The 17,747-nt window shown below is 35.8% G+C and overlaps 1 protein-coding gene across 3 annotated transcripts in view; it reads right to left on the bottom strand.

Annotated features, from left to right (window-relative positions):
• LOC128606880 (golgin subfamily B member 1) overlaps nucleotides 1-17,747 on the bottom strand; it is a 58,470-nt gene that overhangs the window by 23,705 nt on the left and 17,018 nt on the right. For all 3 annotated transcript variants that reach the window (XM_053623394.1, XM_053623393.1, XM_053623395.1), the window contains exons 9-20: nucleotides 17,609-17,722; nucleotides 17,175-17,424; nucleotides 15,856-15,971; nucleotides 15,381-15,498; nucleotides 14,883-14,974; nucleotides 14,468-14,627; nucleotides 7,938-8,044; nucleotides 6,154-6,241; nucleotides 3,817-3,950; nucleotides 2,561-2,670; nucleotides 325-493; nucleotides 129-233 (exon numbers count right to left, since the gene is read on the bottom strand). In XM_053623394.1, the coding sequence (XP_053479369.1) occupies nucleotides 129-233; nucleotides 325-493; nucleotides 2,561-2,670; nucleotides 3,817-3,950; nucleotides 6,154-6,241; nucleotides 7,938-8,044; nucleotides 14,468-14,627; nucleotides 14,883-14,974; nucleotides 15,381-15,498; nucleotides 15,856-15,971; nucleotides 17,175-17,424; nucleotides 17,609-17,722 (1,563 nt within the window). The remainder of the gene's footprint in view (nucleotides 1-128; nucleotides 234-324; nucleotides 494-2,560; nucleotides 2,671-3,816; nucleotides 3,951-6,153; nucleotides 6,242-7,937; nucleotides 8,045-14,467; nucleotides 14,628-14,882; nucleotides 14,975-15,380; nucleotides 15,499-15,855; nucleotides 15,972-17,174; nucleotides 17,425-17,608; nucleotides 17,723-17,747) is intronic.

Here is a 17,747-nt window from a genome sequence, read left to right as displayed (position 1 = left end):
ATTTACTATGAACAGCAGTTCTAATTTAAGATGAAGACACATTCAGCTTGCATGTTAAACTAGATGCAGTTGCTTATATAACTCTGGGCCTTTATGAAGTTAATATTCAAACTAATAAAATCGCTCACCTTCTCCTTCAGCACATTAAGCTTCTGCATGAGCTCTGCAACTGTTGCTTTCATTTCCGTGCACTGCTTCTCAAATGTACTGCACTTCTTGGTCACTTCAGTCAGCTGGATAAAGAAAACCAACTGAATTAATCATCTACAAAAAAAAAAGTTTACATTTAAAGTGTAAAGCTTATAAAACTGCAACATTACTTACATTGTTTTCAGCCTGTAGTAGTTTATCAGCAACTTCTTTGTGTTGCTCCTCCTTCTCCTTCAGTCCATCTCGCAGACTGTCGATAAGCTGTAGTTTTTCCGATGTTTGGGCGAGTATGTGCTCTTTCTCCATCAGAGATGATTCAAGAGTCTCTTGTGTGCTGCTTAGCCTGATTTACAGAATGAATTAATTTATAGAGGGACAAAATAAAAACTAAAATTTCTGGCAGTATTTGCATATAACAATGGTATTATATGGAACATATTCCATGTAAAACAAGCTGTACCTGATCATCATTTAATTCTTGATTTATTGCAGTTAAAAGTTCTAATAATTTCTCCCAGAATTTTATCAGTGGGATATTTGTTTACATTTTTTCTGTTATTACTTTTGTTAAGTTTTGTTACAAATGAATAATTTGAAGTATTTAAAGTGCATTTATTTGGCAAGTAAAGAAAATGCATTAAAAAAAAAAAAATACATTCGCATCAGTGACAAATTAAGATGCTGCAATATATGGTGGGTCCCAACTAGGTTTGTGTGATCATGTGTAATATGCAATTGTTCGATGAGGGGCTCATTCTTCACTACTGGTCAAAAGTTTGGAGACACTTGACTGAAATGTTTCTCATGATCTTAAAACCCGTTTGATCAGAAGGTGTATGATTAAATGTTTGAAATCAGTGTTGTAGACAAAAATATAATTGTGCCAACATATTCATTTCTTTCATTGGAAAACTAACATTTTATTTACAAAAAAATATATATTTTAAAGTGATAACTTGGAGTAAAATATTCCAAAAAGCAGCCAATAAGTGTCCAGCATAGGTGGGAACTCCTTAAATACTGTTTAAAAAAGCATCTCAGGGGGATTCCTCAAGAAATCGGATGAGAAAATGCCAAGAATACATTTCTGGAAGGGTGAAGATGCTAAAATACAAAATTATTTTAATTTATTTTTTTTATCACAAAATAATTACCATAGTTCCATTTGTTTTAATCCAGAGTTTTGATGACTTTATTATTATTCTAAAATGTGGGGGAAAAAATGCTTTAAAAATAAAGAATGAGTGTTTCTAAACTTTTGACCGGTAGTGTATTTCATGTACATGTAACATCATTACAGTTAATAAATAAATAAATAAATAAATAAATAACGGAATAGTGGTTATTGACTAGCATTAGTATTTAATCTGTTTTTTGTTTTTTTTAATACCTCTTTAAAAAGTTGAATGCTTAAGGAATGCTTATAAAACCAAAGTCATCTAAGCAAATTATAAAATGTATGTAAAATTATATAAATGATGTATGCATATGCTCTGTGGTGAACAGCAGTGGAGATACTTATTGAATTCTTGTATAGCGAAGTAGCCCTGATAAACAACACATTGATTCACTGTCTTAATTTAACCCCCTTTAAATTTCGTAAGCAAAAGCATTCATATGATTCATATAGTATACAAAATATGCCAACAGGAAACGCACATTACAGTGTATAACACATTTATTTTTTGTCGATCTTTAAAGCTGCAGGCACCACATTTTCCAAAATATATTTAATTTATGCAATTCCGCAATCTGCAATTTCCGATAATAACGACAATTGTCCCAAACCAAGTCCCAACTAAACAAGTAAGAAAAACTTCCAGTAGAGATGTGCGTGAGACTTGGTCACTCCCACAGAGAGTTTGAGCGATCCTGCCTGTTTCCACACTCACTTCTATTTGTAGCCTCCATCGATATTTTCTAACAAATTTAGTTGGTTCTATTTGATAAAGTATAATGAAATAAATCATTTAAACCTGCCCAGGATAAGGCATAAATAAAGGGGTAGTCCAATTTATACCATACACAGCAAACACACTGCTTCCAGTATGCCCGCATGTTACGGTGTGGACTGTGAGCTTTTAATCCGATATAATGCTATATATATTCAAATAATAATAATAATAAGAAAAAGAACTACATTATTTCTCCAGGATAACTCTTAACAAACAGTTCTGCCTTTACCTCCAATCTGAATCTTATGCTGCTGAGAAAAAAAGTGATATCATGACTCATGAGTGTGTGATGACTTAGACATGCAGTCTGCATGATGCTAAATGCTACAAATGCGTTCCTTACTTGTTGGCAACATTAGACTTAAGTGAAAAAAAATTGGGCTGATCAAATATAGCTGACAAATATCATTAGCATGTTTGCATTAAGGAATTAAATAAATAAATAAAAATATTACCCTTTGAGTTGTTCATTCAAACTTGTGACAAGGAGTTGATGCTTTTCAGCATCTCTGGTTTGCTGACTGCGCAGGCTGCTAAGCTGAGCTTGCAGTTTCTCAGATTCATTCTGAAAGGCAAAAGGTACTGTAAAATAGTGAAGGTCATGGCAGAAAACCACTTTACCTGGAAGTTAGTTTCAAAATCACCAAAACCCCAAACATAAACAGGAGAGCAGTGAGTACAACAAACACAACCAAGCCACAAGATTAAATGACACCATGTGTAATATGCATACACCTGCTCTCACATATACACACCTTCTCACACACAAAACACACACCTGAGAAACCCAAAATGGCCAACCTCCTTCATCTACATCGAAGGTCACCTGTGTTAGAAGGATGCATTACAAAGTTCTTGGAAAGAGCACATGCAAATTACTGGATGTCCAAATATGGACAAGGGACAAAAAGTGTCATCTAGAAAAAGAACAAGAAATATCAACCTGACTGTAACTGTAAGAAAAAAAAAAAAAAATGGCTACAGCTAAGCTACAGCTTTTTTTTTTTTTTTAAGTCTGTGAGCAGCACTGATTTCAGTCAGTCAAACTATCAATAAAATAAAATAATGTTAAAACTGTTTTTAATCTTCCTTATAAACACAAGAAGCAAAGTGATTAATACATAAAATAGCAAAAATATTCTATACTAACTAACTAACTAACTAACTAAATAAATGAATAACGCAAGCATCATGCAACGCAGTATATGTAAACTGAAGATGCCTTTCAAAGCAGTGAGAAGCTTGGTAAGTAACACTGATTATAGCAGTTGATGTTATTATGACATAATGGAAGCAACTTGTAAAATTTTCAACGGTTCAGTAAAAGCAGTTAATTATGTGAAACACTAGATCAATAGTTTAAGAAGACCTGTTAGGTTTTACTTGCTTTTAATGGTATGGCAACGTGTATGTATAGGCTACTAATTTAGTACTGTTTAGATGAAGAGATAATAAATAAACCATTTGACACACTAGTTATATTAATTACATTGGACAATGTAATTGTAACAAGTAATCATTATTCAACAGATTAAGCAATGATAAAAAATAAACATAATTGCAAGCTGAGATCCAAGCACCTTTTGCAAATACAACTAAAGAGGCCTTATATAAACATACATGGTACCTCAATGCTAACCATGCCAACTGCTTGAAAGTTGACTGGCCATGTTTTTAAATAACTCAATCATCCTTGGAAAATTTGGTGTACCTGTAGGGACTCAATGCGAGCTTGTAACTGCAGTCGATCTTCCAAGTCCTGACACCGCTCTTCTAGTCCAAGGATTTGCTCCTGCAGCTGATTTCTTTCAAGCTCCAATTCTTCCACAACAGACCTCAGACCCTCTAAAAGATCAGATATAGACTGGGTCAAAATAAACAAAAAAACAGGACCCAAAATAAATAAATAAATAAATAAATAATCTGAAAATCTGAAATGTTACTTTACATTTCCATTCAGGAAACTTTGAACTTGAGAAACTTTAGAATTTTAAACTTGAAAACATAACTTTAAAACATGCATACTATATAAGGGGAAGCAAAAAAAAAAAAAAGGTACACAGAAGGTATACTATATGGCCAAAGGTTTGTGGACACCATTACATCTATATGTGCTTTCTGAACATCTACTTCCAGATGTAATATATATGTAATACTTTCCTGTTATATAATAACCTCCACTCTTCTGGGAAGACGTATGAATGAAAATCATATGTTGAGATGTTGTGCATTATTTGGGAGGCTTAAGAATATCAGATTTTCCCCCAATTTAGTCTCATTAATTTAATCCTGGCCAATTCTCAGGTTGCTCTTATCATATGACAGTTACCAGTGAGGGTGAAGGCTATCACGTGCTTCCTCCGAGACACATGAGACCAGCCATCTGCGTTTTTTCGAATTGCTGCATCAAAGGGCAGCATAACACACACGGAGGAAAGTACGATCTGCTCCCTTCTGCATGCATGAGCTAACAGATGCCCATGATCGACCAGTTCGCTGTAATTGATAGGGGACAGAGAGTACGCCATTCCCAATCACGCAGACAGCATGGCCTCTTGCTCTCTTGAAGAGCAAGCTACGGATGGCTGTGGCACCGTCGGGATTAGAACTCGTGTCTCTGCACGATAAGGTGGATGCTTGTATGTTGCGCCACTTGGGAACACTTAAGCGTGTCTTAATTATGCTATGAATACGTCACAGCATAAGAATACATTCAAGCTACACAGAAAATGCTGGAACCTTCAACACATTCGCTTTACCACACAAAACACAAATGGATAAATGAACACTTACCACAGATGAAGGCAATACACACCAACATTATTACACGAAAATAAATCTGTTAAGGGCATTCAACATGGACTACAGCCTACAGAACCAAGACTAGGCAGTTCATCCAGCACGCACATGCTCCGAATAATCTACAAAAATAAAGCAAAACTACAAAAAAATGTGTCAACCAAAGAGACCATCACACTGGTTTGATTGATGGGTTAGAAAAAGATAAAAATACAAAATATGCATTTGAATAAGATTGAGTGAAGTGTGATAAACGGTCAAATGCAAAAAACAAATCCACAAAAAAAAAATAGTAAGACCTAAAAGGCCCATGTTCATAATAATAAGTACTTACATATATATATATATATATATATATATATATATATATATATATAGAAATTTGCTTAATGCCTAACAAAGCTTCAAAATTTAAATAAATTTATTTAAAACTTAACAGATATTACTAAGAATCATGACACCCATTCAGAAGGCTGCCTTAGTAACTTAAGATAAAGTCTGTCCCGTTGAAAAGATATCTTCTTTATAAAGGTTCTGTGTGAGATTGTTCGCCAGATACGAGTTAAATTCAAACAGTGAGAAAATTCTTTCGCTGGAAATTTGCATTAATTTGCTCCCATGTTTACATTCAGCTGGTTTATGTAACACAAACTGACAAGGCAGCATATTCAACTTTTTGACTAGTATTACAAAGTGAGCAATTTAGCCATACTAGTATACTCCCACTTTGCTAAATTTGTGTACTTTTTCTTTGTATTTTTATCCAAGCATGCAGTGAGATATAATCAATGTTGCAAGGTGATGCTGAGGCTCATTTATAGTTAAATGCTGACCAATAAGAAAAGCTAAGCATAATACAAAGGATAAATAGAAATAATAAGGCAGGAGATATCGTGAATAACCTCAGTGCATGCCTAATACAGCCTCATAGTTCAGTAACAAGTTCCTGATTTTTCAATGAGTTCAAACAAAACATTTTATTACCTTTCTAATGTTTAAACATCATAGAGATTTAAGAAAAACCGCAAGCACTTGATTTTGTTATCAATTTCAGCAGTAAAATCATAATCATATAACCAAATTATAAATAAATAAAAAGCTATAATGCTTTATGAACATGAGCACTTGTAGAGAGTCTTACCCAAATACACTATTTGGGGATGTTAAAATATGAGGAGAGCACATGCCAGGCTGAACTGTCTAGTGTGCTTCACACCTGAGTTTGAGGCAGTGAATTCAGGCCACCAACCTCCCATGTTCTCCCCTTCCATCGGAGTGACACTGCCAGAGGGATTGTGGGAATCGGGGAAAGTTGACCTGTCGAACTCAAAGTCCTCCTGAAACAGCAACGAGTCAAACACTGTTTAAAAACATGCCATAATTGAACATGGCTAAACTTATTTATTAGAAATATTCATTTATTACTACTAGAAATTTTCATTTATTGCTACATCTGCATATAAATATTGAAATATTCATGAGTGTTTGGACACTCAAGAAAAAAAAAAAAAAAACACACACACACATTTTTCCAAATAAACAAATAAAAAGTACCCTCATATACATAATGCACATAATGATGATAAATAATTCTAATTATTTATGAATAACAACTAATTAAACTGTCGCATCCTCACAACTGATTAGAAGACAACAAACTAACAGCACAATTCCATCAGATAGTCAAATAAACAAACATTCATCATACTAGGCTAATTATGTAATTATTTATTAACACTTAGCAAATAAACAGACTAATATCAGCTAATAATCAGTTGCCTGGTGCACTGATTTATTGATTTATATAACATTTCCAGCATGCAGCAACAGATAGAGGTGGATTGTTTATCCAGAGAAATGTGCACTTTTATTTTGAAACAAGTTACTATTCTAATACCAGTTCATGTTAATACAGTAATGCATATTTATAAAATTATATTTTTATTAAACTTATTAAACTGTTCACTCTCACCCCTTATGCAGAGATAATCCTGTTTATACTATGACAATAAATAATTTATTAATAAAATGTATATATGACAAATATATAATATAATATAATTATTCATGTGGAAAAAAAAGGCATCTACTTCATATTATCCAACTTGTTTTTTTATTAAGTGGAAGTGGAATTCATGGGCGTAACCACGCATTCTTTTGGGGGGTCGTGTCCACCCCAATGTTGAGGAAATACCAATCTGCCCCCCCGCCCACCACCTCCCCCCCAATATACAGTAGAAAATATTTTCTATATGTCCCCCTTAAATGAAATCTGCCAACGGATGTGTCTTTTCTTCATCTATTCTATTTTTTTTTATGTCTATTCCTTTTAAATATATTTCCGTTTGTTAAGGAAAATCGGTGTGTGCCCCCCCTCCAATTATACACTTGGTTGCGCCCATACTCAACGCAAGTTTGTTTATATATTTTAGCAGCTCAGTCTGTAAGAAATGGAGACAGCAGACAAGCGTAGAAAAGTGCAGCAGAGCATACAAGCTTTTTTTCCAGACAGTAAGTAACTAGATACCTAAATAATAGATAACCTTAGCTTAGTATAGAAGGCATCATACCATGGCTTGGTTTGTTCTTAAGAACGTCAATTAATTTTTGATATTTGCACACCCACGAAGTAGGCTAGGCTAACGTCACTTCCAGGTTTTGACCATTAAAGTTACATTCACTTGCATATCCTCCCGCCAAGTTCGTTAAGAAATAAGAAAAATTCCTAAAGTTTTTCCTTTTGAACGCCTTTACTTGGAAGCATCTGTGGGGAAATTGTAATTACAACATATATAGTGTTGAATTTAGTTCCATAGGTAGCCATCCTTTATGAGTTGGTTTAAAAGTCGAGATTGCGTGTTTAATGGGTTGGACCCCCCCAATGTCCATACCATGGTTACGCCCTTGGTGGAATAAATTAACAGCTGCTGACCAATTTTCTTATCAAAAGTCACCTCCAGCTGTGTTTAATTCCCAGTTTTACCCTGAATCTCTATTGACCAGACTGTACTAATATAGCAACACTGCTTGTACCTGCAGGTTGCGGGGGATGGAGCTTGCCGCCTTCTTGCCCTTTTGTGGACGGAGCCCTCGAGCCTGAGCCAACTCCTCCTCCAACTCCCGCTGCCGATTGGCCAATGCTGGATCGGAGCAGCCAGGAAAGAACCAGTCATCCTCAATCAGTTTTGTGCCACAGGAAGTTATGAGGGGTTTAATAACATTTGCACCAAAGAATGAAAGAAAAAGTAACCGAGGAATGAAAGAAGGTGACTGACTGCATGAAGAACTGTGTGACTGGGGGGTAAAGAGCAAATGAAGAACTAGAAATAGGTAACACACACACACACACACAAGCACCAGTTTTCATGAAGATCTTACAATTGCACAATGCTATGCACCACCAGAAAGCAGTACAAGAGGACACATACAGTCCGAGCGCATGACCAAGAGCTGTTTAACTAAAATGACGACTTTTCCATCAGCTCATCCGCATTATTTAAGAAATTATGATTTTACACTGGCACAGATTAAAGGTTAAAATCCCTGAGTAATTTTCTGAGAATTACAGCTGACGTCAACATACTTCTACAGTGGTGCTGCAACCACCCTCATATAAGCACCAAAAAATGTTTAATAAAAAATGAACTGTTTAAAAAAAAAAATCTTTTTTTTCATTATTATTCTTAGCGTCATTCTATTATTGTTCTTCTTATTAATATTATTAGTTGTGTTATTCACTATACTTCACTGCAGCCAGTCAAATCAAGCGTAATGGCAAACAACTGATTGATTAAGAAAGTAATAAAATAAAAAAAATTTCATCAATTGGCTTGAGATTTTTCGCTGGAGAGAGTGTTGGCTTGCAGTTTGTCAGTCATGGATTATCGGCATTATATATTAGGCTGAATCGCCACAAATCTACTGTGCGTTAGCACTGCTCTAGACAATTCATGCTGAGGAAGCCAGCAAGAATTATTAACAACAGGACAATGTGTTAGAACCTCTGAGAAATAAAGTGTGGTAAAGCTGGACACTTTTACACTCAGCAGCCATAGCTTGCTCCAAGTAGCAGATAGCATAGCATCATCAGAGGTTTCACAAACAAACTACAGAACACAAGCAAAAGTTTTAAGGTGACTTGAACATCAAGATACTAGACATTCATTTACATATTATACAGTGCACAGTTACATTAATGAAGACAAATACAATGATAACTGATCAAATATAAACAGCTCTTAGTACTGCGCTTGTGTTTATGGACCCGTCTGTACGTCAGTGCGTCTTTGCATGTTAAGTGAAAGCCATGCACATTTCTTCATAAATACAGTGGGGGAAATAAGTATTGAACACGTCAACATTTTTTGTTCAGTAAATATATTTCCAATGAGGCTATTCACATGAAATTTTCACCAGACTTTGGTATTAACTCAAGAAAGCCTCAGACATAAATAAATCCAAACATTAATATCCATAAATGAAGTTATGTGTAATAAAGCGGAATGACACAGGAAAAAAGTATTGAACACGCTAACTGAAATTTATTTAATACTCAACGGAGAAGCCTTTGTTTGTAATGACAGCTTCAAGACACTTCCTGTATGAAGAAATTAATGGGCCGCAGTATTCAGGTGTGATTTTGGCAAATTCTTCTAAACATATTGTCTTTAAATCTTGTTCAATTGGATTCAAGCCAGGTGATTGACTGGGACATTCTAACACCTTGATTTTTTTTCACTGAAACCAATTGAAAGTTTCCTTTGCTGTATGTTTTGGATCATTGTCCTGCTGGAAGGTCCATCCATGTCTCATCTTCATCATCCTGGTGGATGGCAGCAGATTCTTCTCAAGAATCTCCTGGTAAAGGGCTCCATTCATCGTTCCTTCAATTATATGAAGTCTGCCAGTACCATGTGATGAAAAACATCCCCACACCATGATCCTTCCACCTCCAAACTTCACTGTTGGTGTGGTGTTTTTAGGGTGATGTGCAGTGGCATTTCTTCTCCAAAGATGGTGTGTCGTGTAACAGCCAAAAAGTTCAATTTTGCTCTCGTCTGACCAGACTAAACTCTCCCAGTATTTCATAGGCTTGCCCAAATAAGTTGTAGCCAACTGTAATCAAGCTTCGACATGCCTTTTCTTTAGTAATGGAGTCTTGCGGGGTGAGCGTGAGCAGTGGAGTGCATTGCCTATTGTTTTCTCTGTGACGATGGTACCTGCTGCCTCCAAGGTTTCTGGAGTGCTTTCCGAGAGGTCCTTGGCTCTTGAGCTACTCTTCTGACTATTCTTCTGACTTCCTGGTCAGAAATCTTGCAAGGAGCTCCTGTGCGTGGATGGTTGATGATGGACTGATGTTGCTTCCACTTGCGGATAATGGGCCCAATGGTGCTTACTGGAGGATTCAGAAGTTTTGAAATATGTCTGTATCCGATTACATCAATATGTTTTGCAACAGTAAGGTTGTGAAGGTCTTGGGAGAGCTCTTTGCTTTTACCCGTCATGAGAGGTTTCTTGTGTGACAGCTTGGTAATGAAAAACCCTTACCTTGCCTTGGAGAACTGCTCTTTCTTAGTGTGTTCAATACTTTTTTCCTGTGTCATTCCACTTTATTACACATAACTTTATTTATGGACTTTAATGTTGTGAATTCTTTATATTTCCAGATTTCTTGAGTTAATACTGATGTCTGGTGAAAATTTGATGTGAATAACCTCATTGGAAATATATTTGCTGAAAAAAATGTTGACGTGTTCAATACTTATTTCCCCCACTGTATCTTATAAGAATAAATGATAAAGGCAGCATTGTCCAGAAGCTACACACTGACTGCAAGGGAATGTGCTTCGATTGCATTGGGAAATTCCTCCCAATTTCTGCTTTGTGAAAGGCAAAGCTATTGGGTTTTAGATAATATAGTGAAATTTCTGAAAGCGTGCTTACATCAACATCTAATTGGTATACTTGTAGCATTGTGAACAATCAGCACAAAACATATCCCCATCTGTTTTGTGGCAACAGTGAAGTCTGGCTAAGAAAGTAGATCAAAAGATTAATGAAAGGAAGTGACGGGGGGAAAAAAGGACAGCCTTGAGGTAAACGTTCAGTTGACAGTTTATTAGGTACACATACTTTGTCACTACACTCAGTGGCTTTTTTTTATCAGGTCATTTTAAAGGGTTACACTTAATGACTGTAGCTCATCTGTTATACACAAATTGCAGCCTGGCTTTACCCATAAGTAACCAGGCACCGCCACCAGAGCAGCACTCACTACTAGTGTCAGGGTCACTACAGTGCTGAGACTCTTCACTGGCTAGTTATCATCGAGACAGTGCAGTGATGATGGTATGATAGCCCATTTGCACTGATGAACAAAGTAGATAGTGGCAAAGAAACGACACTTTTCTACAGGACAGTGCACCTTGGCTTATTAATTATTTGATTTTGCAGTTTTGTCTTTGTTTCCACTGCAAAGCGAGCTTTGCCGTACCCATGCTTAATGTGGCCACTCTTCTTGTCCAGGTACCATGAAAACCGAGTGAAAGAAATATTTGACTTTTATTAACTCCCTCTGATTCTAGGACCATTTGCTAAAGCTTTATGTTCATTCAGGTTTATCTCAGACTCTCCATCTTAAATTTTATCTTAAATTTTGTCTTATGTCTCAGAATATGGTGTATTTATTCCTTGAGTCTCACCATGATGGGGCTGAGAACACACCATGGTCAGAAGTAGTAATTATTCTGTCTGAACTCCCCCACCTGTTTCTGGCTTCACTACATATGATAAAGATCAAGCACTCAAATAAATATTGAGCATCTAATCAATCCAGCCTCCTGTCTCCTGACTCATAATTTCTGAGTCTCTGATCACAACTTCTTGCAAGAATTTCTTTTCTAGCACACAGTATGGCACAGCAATCTTCAGTAGCAGTGTAATGATTTTACACTCAGTATACACACGGTATACAAACAGTAACGTATATGTTTATTTATTTCCCTTAATCCACATAAAATTCACAATGGTCACGTTAAGTCGAATCCCACATGCCTTCCAATTCAACATGTTAGCTCAGCGGATACAACATAGAAGTGTTGTGTTTCATACCTAAAGCCCTACATGCACAGGAGAATGCCATTTTAGAGTCAGTCACAAAAATTGTGTGAGCCTGTGTGCTTTTGTTGTATTTTTATCATCATCTGACCAATCTGCTCACAAATATTTTCTCTATTTACGCTACAATTAAAGTACTGGCATATTGACTTTGGGTTGATGGCCACCATGAAAATTTGTGTCTCACACCCAAAAGTTATCCCAGTGAGGGAGACACATGGCAGTGCCTCAATGACAAAAGAAACCTGATTTTATATTCATATCAACTTGTGACTTGATCTTACTACATGCCCATCATCTCTAGTTACCCGTCCACCTCCAGACAAGCCCCTTCTACATTAATAGGCTGGGGTATGTGGTGGGAAAATGTCGCAAGCACTCAACGAGGATACACATACATTAGAGTTTGGATTAGTTATGTAACTCTGCAGTGCCGTTCAGTAGAAAAAGGTCCATAGCACAGTTAGTACCTACAAAGTGCCTTTCTGTGCCTGATAACATAGCCACTGAGTGTAGATATAAGGTAGGTCTTCCAAAAAAAACCTGTCAACTGAGATTACTGTTGGATGAGGACTATTAATGAATAACTGAATGAATAAACAGAATGAAATATAAAGATTAGCATACATGCAGTAGTGAACATCGTAATGCCCAAAAGTCTGAGTGTACAACTAAGAGCCATTTGTATATACTATATATAGTCAAACACATATATTCAGATGATCCTTGTTGTTCAAGAATGCACCATTTACAACGGATCAATGCATTTGTCATGTAAAACTGGTTTCTATCACACTATTCACTTTACTTGTTTCCCTGCAAATTCAGACTTTTGGAGCATCTCTTAAAACAGTATCAAGATTTCACAGCACAATTTTCTGGAAAGAGGACAGTGAACTTCATTTGTGAGATTAGTGCTAGAATTGTCCCTTTGCTCCCACTTGCAATACTCAAAGCAACAGAACATCACTGATGGCTTTGTTGTGTTGGATCACTGCAAGCGTGAACACAGGATAAAACAACGGAAATAGAATTAAAACAGTGATGTTAGAATTAGTACTTGGAAAATCTGGTTTAAAAAAAACAACAAGTGTGTGTGTTAATAATGTGAATTTAACAAATCTAGGACCCAGCACAAGCAAACTAAAACCATTTAAATGAAAAAGAAAAAAAAAAATGCTAGGATGATGCCAAAAAAAAAGATGGCAAACCAATATTGTGAAAATCTAGCTTAGACAAATCAGGGAAAAGGGATGTTACTACTAATAAGTGAAAAAGGTCTGCATTGACTCAGATTTAGCAAGTTTGCCACAATCAACTCAAATATTCAGTTCATCCTTTGTTATGATATTAAGTAAAATGTATATACATAAGTGAAAATTGGGTAAAACTTTAATGTTAAACAACTAACAAGGATTAAATATTAAATATAACTTCACCATTATTAGGCCTTTGTTATAACTAGGCATGTGCTGAAAATAGTACATTTAGGGGCACTGAGATAACAGCTGCCCCATTCTAAATGCAGCATAAGGGTCCTTCTTAAAGAAAGCAATTCCTTTCATTGTGGTTATATTGTGTTAATATTGTTTATCCACACATGCCTATTCAAATATTATTAAAATACCAACACCAAAAGCATATATCGCATCTAGAGTGTTAAACAGCAGGTGAGTGTCGAGCCGGGCCTGAACAACAAGAGGTCATCAGATACAGGAAATAAATAGAAAATGAAAACATGTAGGAAAAAAAGGAAGATGAAATAAAGGAAATGATGATGCCAGACACCAGCCTCGGCTGTACTGCTCCTGTTTCCGCATTGATGAGTAAAAAGGATTATGGGAAACAAGAAGCAGTACAGCAGGAAGACAGATGCTGAGTGAAACCTGCATGCACAAAACTGACGGGAAACTGTTTCTCTTTGGCTGAACCAATCACAAAGAGGGAGGGAGAGAGGGATGGGGAGATGAAGGGCACGAGGCATGATGGGCCAATGTGCAGCTCATTGACGGTGGAGAGAAAATGAAAACATAAATAAGCGACCATGCTTTAACCCTTGCATGAAAAAAAAAGAAAATAAAAGGGAGGTTCACAATGTGTAAGACCTCTTGCTTGTTTAAACATGTAATGTTATTGCTAATGCTAATGATTGTCATCCCTTGTGAATAAAAATATCTGCCAAATAAATAATGTCATTAATGTCAAAAAAGGTAATATCATTCATCTTTAAAAAATAGAAAGGTTTAAGCATGATGTATTGAAAATTGGCATGTTGAATTTGATGATTACCATATTAAGAAATGATCACATATTAACATAAAGAATGGAGCATAGGGCACCATCTCAGACAGTGGACAGCTGCTATTATTATCATTACCAATATTATTATTATTATTATTATTATTATTATTATTATTATTACTATTATCCCCTCTCCCTCTCCTTACCCTCTCTTTCCTCCTCTATGTGGCTCATTCGGATTTCCAGCACGTTTTTCTCCTCTCGGATCTGATTTCGTGCAGCTTCAGCTTCAGCCACCATCGTCATCATATCCTGCCACTCCATCACCTGACTCTGAGCATCATCCATGCTTCCAGATTCACTCGCCTGCAGAGGAGATCATCAGTAGTCAGATTCCTTAGCTGATCCTTAACATTCAGCAATCCATCATCTAACAATAAGACACATCCAGTGTGTGGAATCTTTGTTCAAATAAGAATTCTATTGTGTGAATTGATGTTGTTTGTTGAAGATGAACACTTGATACAATTAAACCATCCCACACTTGCTCCTCTACATGTTATTGTAGCAACTGCATACAGCCTACATGCTGTACCCTGTGAATAAATTAAAAGATCTGACCTGGGAGGCGGCTCTCTTGGTGACCTGTTCCAGATCCGCCTGCATTTTTCTCTGCTGTTCCTCATAAACCACCAGCTTGGCCTCTAAAACATCTAAACACATGACCAACCAACCAAAGATTTATATTAACCATTTTACATGCAAATAAAATAACTAGAAACATATATTAAGTATATGAGCCATTTTACAGGCATATAATATAACGACAAACATATATTAAAGTATGCGATTATTTCTGACTAACATATTTGATCATAAAAAAAAAAATTAAAAAGCAGAAAACATTAATGTAAATCACATTACCATGTACTTAATTCAGTAAAGTGATTCTACCTCTAGGACAATAGCATTCAAAATGTTCCACCTCAGAATGCATTTTTAATGTGTAAAGACAATTATCTGTAATAGTTATGACTGTTTTATGCGATAATGATTTCAATAATTAGATGCAGTAGATGTTTTGTGCAATAAGTTAGTTTTTTTCCTTTTTTTTATTACCGTTTTTGGCCTTGAGCTCATCGTATTGCTCGAGTTTACACAGCAGCTCGTCTCTCTCCTCTTCAAGTTCGTTAGCACGGCTACGGAGTGCACCTACATCAGGGGCCACGTTTCCACACTGGCAGATCAAACAAGTAGAACAAAAAGAAGTAAGTGGGTATTTACTATAGCACTTTTACATACCTTATTTCACTCTACAATTATACATTAAATATAAAGATTAAAAAACCCCACAAAAATATAATGCATTTTAATTTGGAAGGTTAATGCAGCTTTATAAAAATAAACACTACATTTACTCGGTTTATTTTTAAAATCAAGTCTTTCACATTCATGGTCACAAAACCAGGACTTAACAAACCAATCAAAGTAATATAAAGTGTTGAAACTATAGTAAACTATATATTGTCTTCCCCATTTATTTTAATTAGAATTCTTTTTTTTTTTAGATACAAGTTTGATCAGTATAGCTAACCTGCGCTTTCTTCAGTTCATCTTCTAGCTGTCGGATGCGGGATTTGGACCAGGCCTTCATCTTTAAGAACTTTGCGTCCGATTTGCTGGCCTCTTCTGCCTTTAGCTTGGCTTGGGCTAATTTAAAAAAAAAAAAAAAAGAGAGCACACACAAAATACAGCACAATTATGAAAATATAATTAATTATTCAATAATACATGTGTTTATATTATTGCATAAGTGGACAATATTAATAAAAACAGATTTTTAAAAAATATGTTAGCGCTAGCACAACATCATAGTACAACATACAGAAGTGGCCTGTTCAAGTCAAACATATTTTGATTGTCTTGACCAAATCTCATTTTAACAAGCAATGCTTATAAACATCTTATTTAAAACTGGACCAGTGTTTCATTTCTGTCTGCACCTACAACTCTCACAAAACTGAAGTTTGACAGGTTGGTGAAATAAACAAACAAACAAACAAACAAACAGGAATCTTTTAGCAAGAGGGGGACGATAAGACAAAAATATCATATCACGATTCTCAAAGGAGCTTATATGATTCTTGATATGTATAACAATATATTGGTTTGCTCATAAACTGCCAGCAACACAGCAGTGCTGTACATAAACATCTGTCAAAACTACAATACATTTGTTTATTACTAATAAGAAAATTAACAATTTTCAAATGTAAAAACATTTTACAATTTTAATGAAGGATTTAATTACAATTAATTTTTTTTTTCAAATTATGTTCAAAATGTGAACATTATGTCAGCTTCTTCCAGTTAGTTAACCAAATAAATAAATAAATAAATAAATAAAAATTATTATTTTAATTTATAAAAAGATGTCACAATATCAATGATATCTGCGCATTGTCATATAATTTATCATGATACTAACATTAAATAGTTGTATTTCACAGCCCTACTAACAGCCAGAGCAAGTTTGGTCAAAAAAGAAATGAAACACAATCTCCCCCTTACTACAAAACTTTGGAAACCTACTACTCAAACCTGATGCAGGATGGAAAGAGATACCAAACTCTGTACTTGTACTACTAGTTCAGCAACATTCTTCACACTATTATTCATAAATAACACTCATACAGTGTCAGAAACCACATAAACAAGTTTGTTTGAGATACTGAACAACTCAACAAAGTGGTTGAATGAGAGTAGTCTGGGGAATCCTAATGACGGACACATCCTAAACCACAAATCTTACTTGCTACGTAGGCTATGTGTCAGGAAATAGCCTGGGTCAGTGAAACTTATTTGCAAAGTACTGTACAGTACATGCTAAATGCTACTACAAAAAAAAATTACCTTCAAGTTCTAAGAGTCTCTGGTTCATCGATGGGTCAGGAGGCAAGTCTGCAGACGTGGTGACTGAGGACGTCATGATCTCCTTCTCTGACATCTCCATCTCGTATTTCTCGGTCACTTTCTTCAGCTCCTCTTGGTGTTTCTCCATGAGGTCCCGAACCTGAGTGCGCATGATGTGTTTCTCAGCCTCCATCTTAGACTGCAGGTTTTCCTTCTCGCTCTGTAAGCGTCTCAAGCGCTCGTTCAACTCCTAGATAGGACGAAACGAGTCAGACAGACAGATTTATTTAAGAGCTTGTGGGGTCTTTGAGTTTAGCCTACATGTATAGAAAACCATCATTTCGCCCCGTCATCGGGAGATGCCATTTTCCTGAAACGGTCTTCACATGTGAATGGAAATGTAGTTGAATAGAGGATCATTTCCTTTTCCTCACCTGGATTTGTTGGTCTCTTCCATCCACTTCTCCCTGAAGTACGTCGATCACCTGAGTTTTTCCCAGAAGAACCTCTTCCTTTTCGTGCAGTTTCTGTTTAAGAGCCTTCAAAAGCTGAAAGGATGATATCAAAGAGAAG

This window comes from Ictalurus furcatus, chromosome 4 (assembly GCF_023375685.1).
Source record: "Ictalurus furcatus strain D&B chromosome 4, Billie_1.0, whole genome shotgun sequence".
NCBI classification, from domain to species: Eukaryota; Metazoa; Chordata; class Actinopteri; order Siluriformes; family Ictaluridae; genus Ictalurus; species Ictalurus furcatus.
This window is presented reverse-complemented; position numbering and strand designations above follow the sequence as displayed.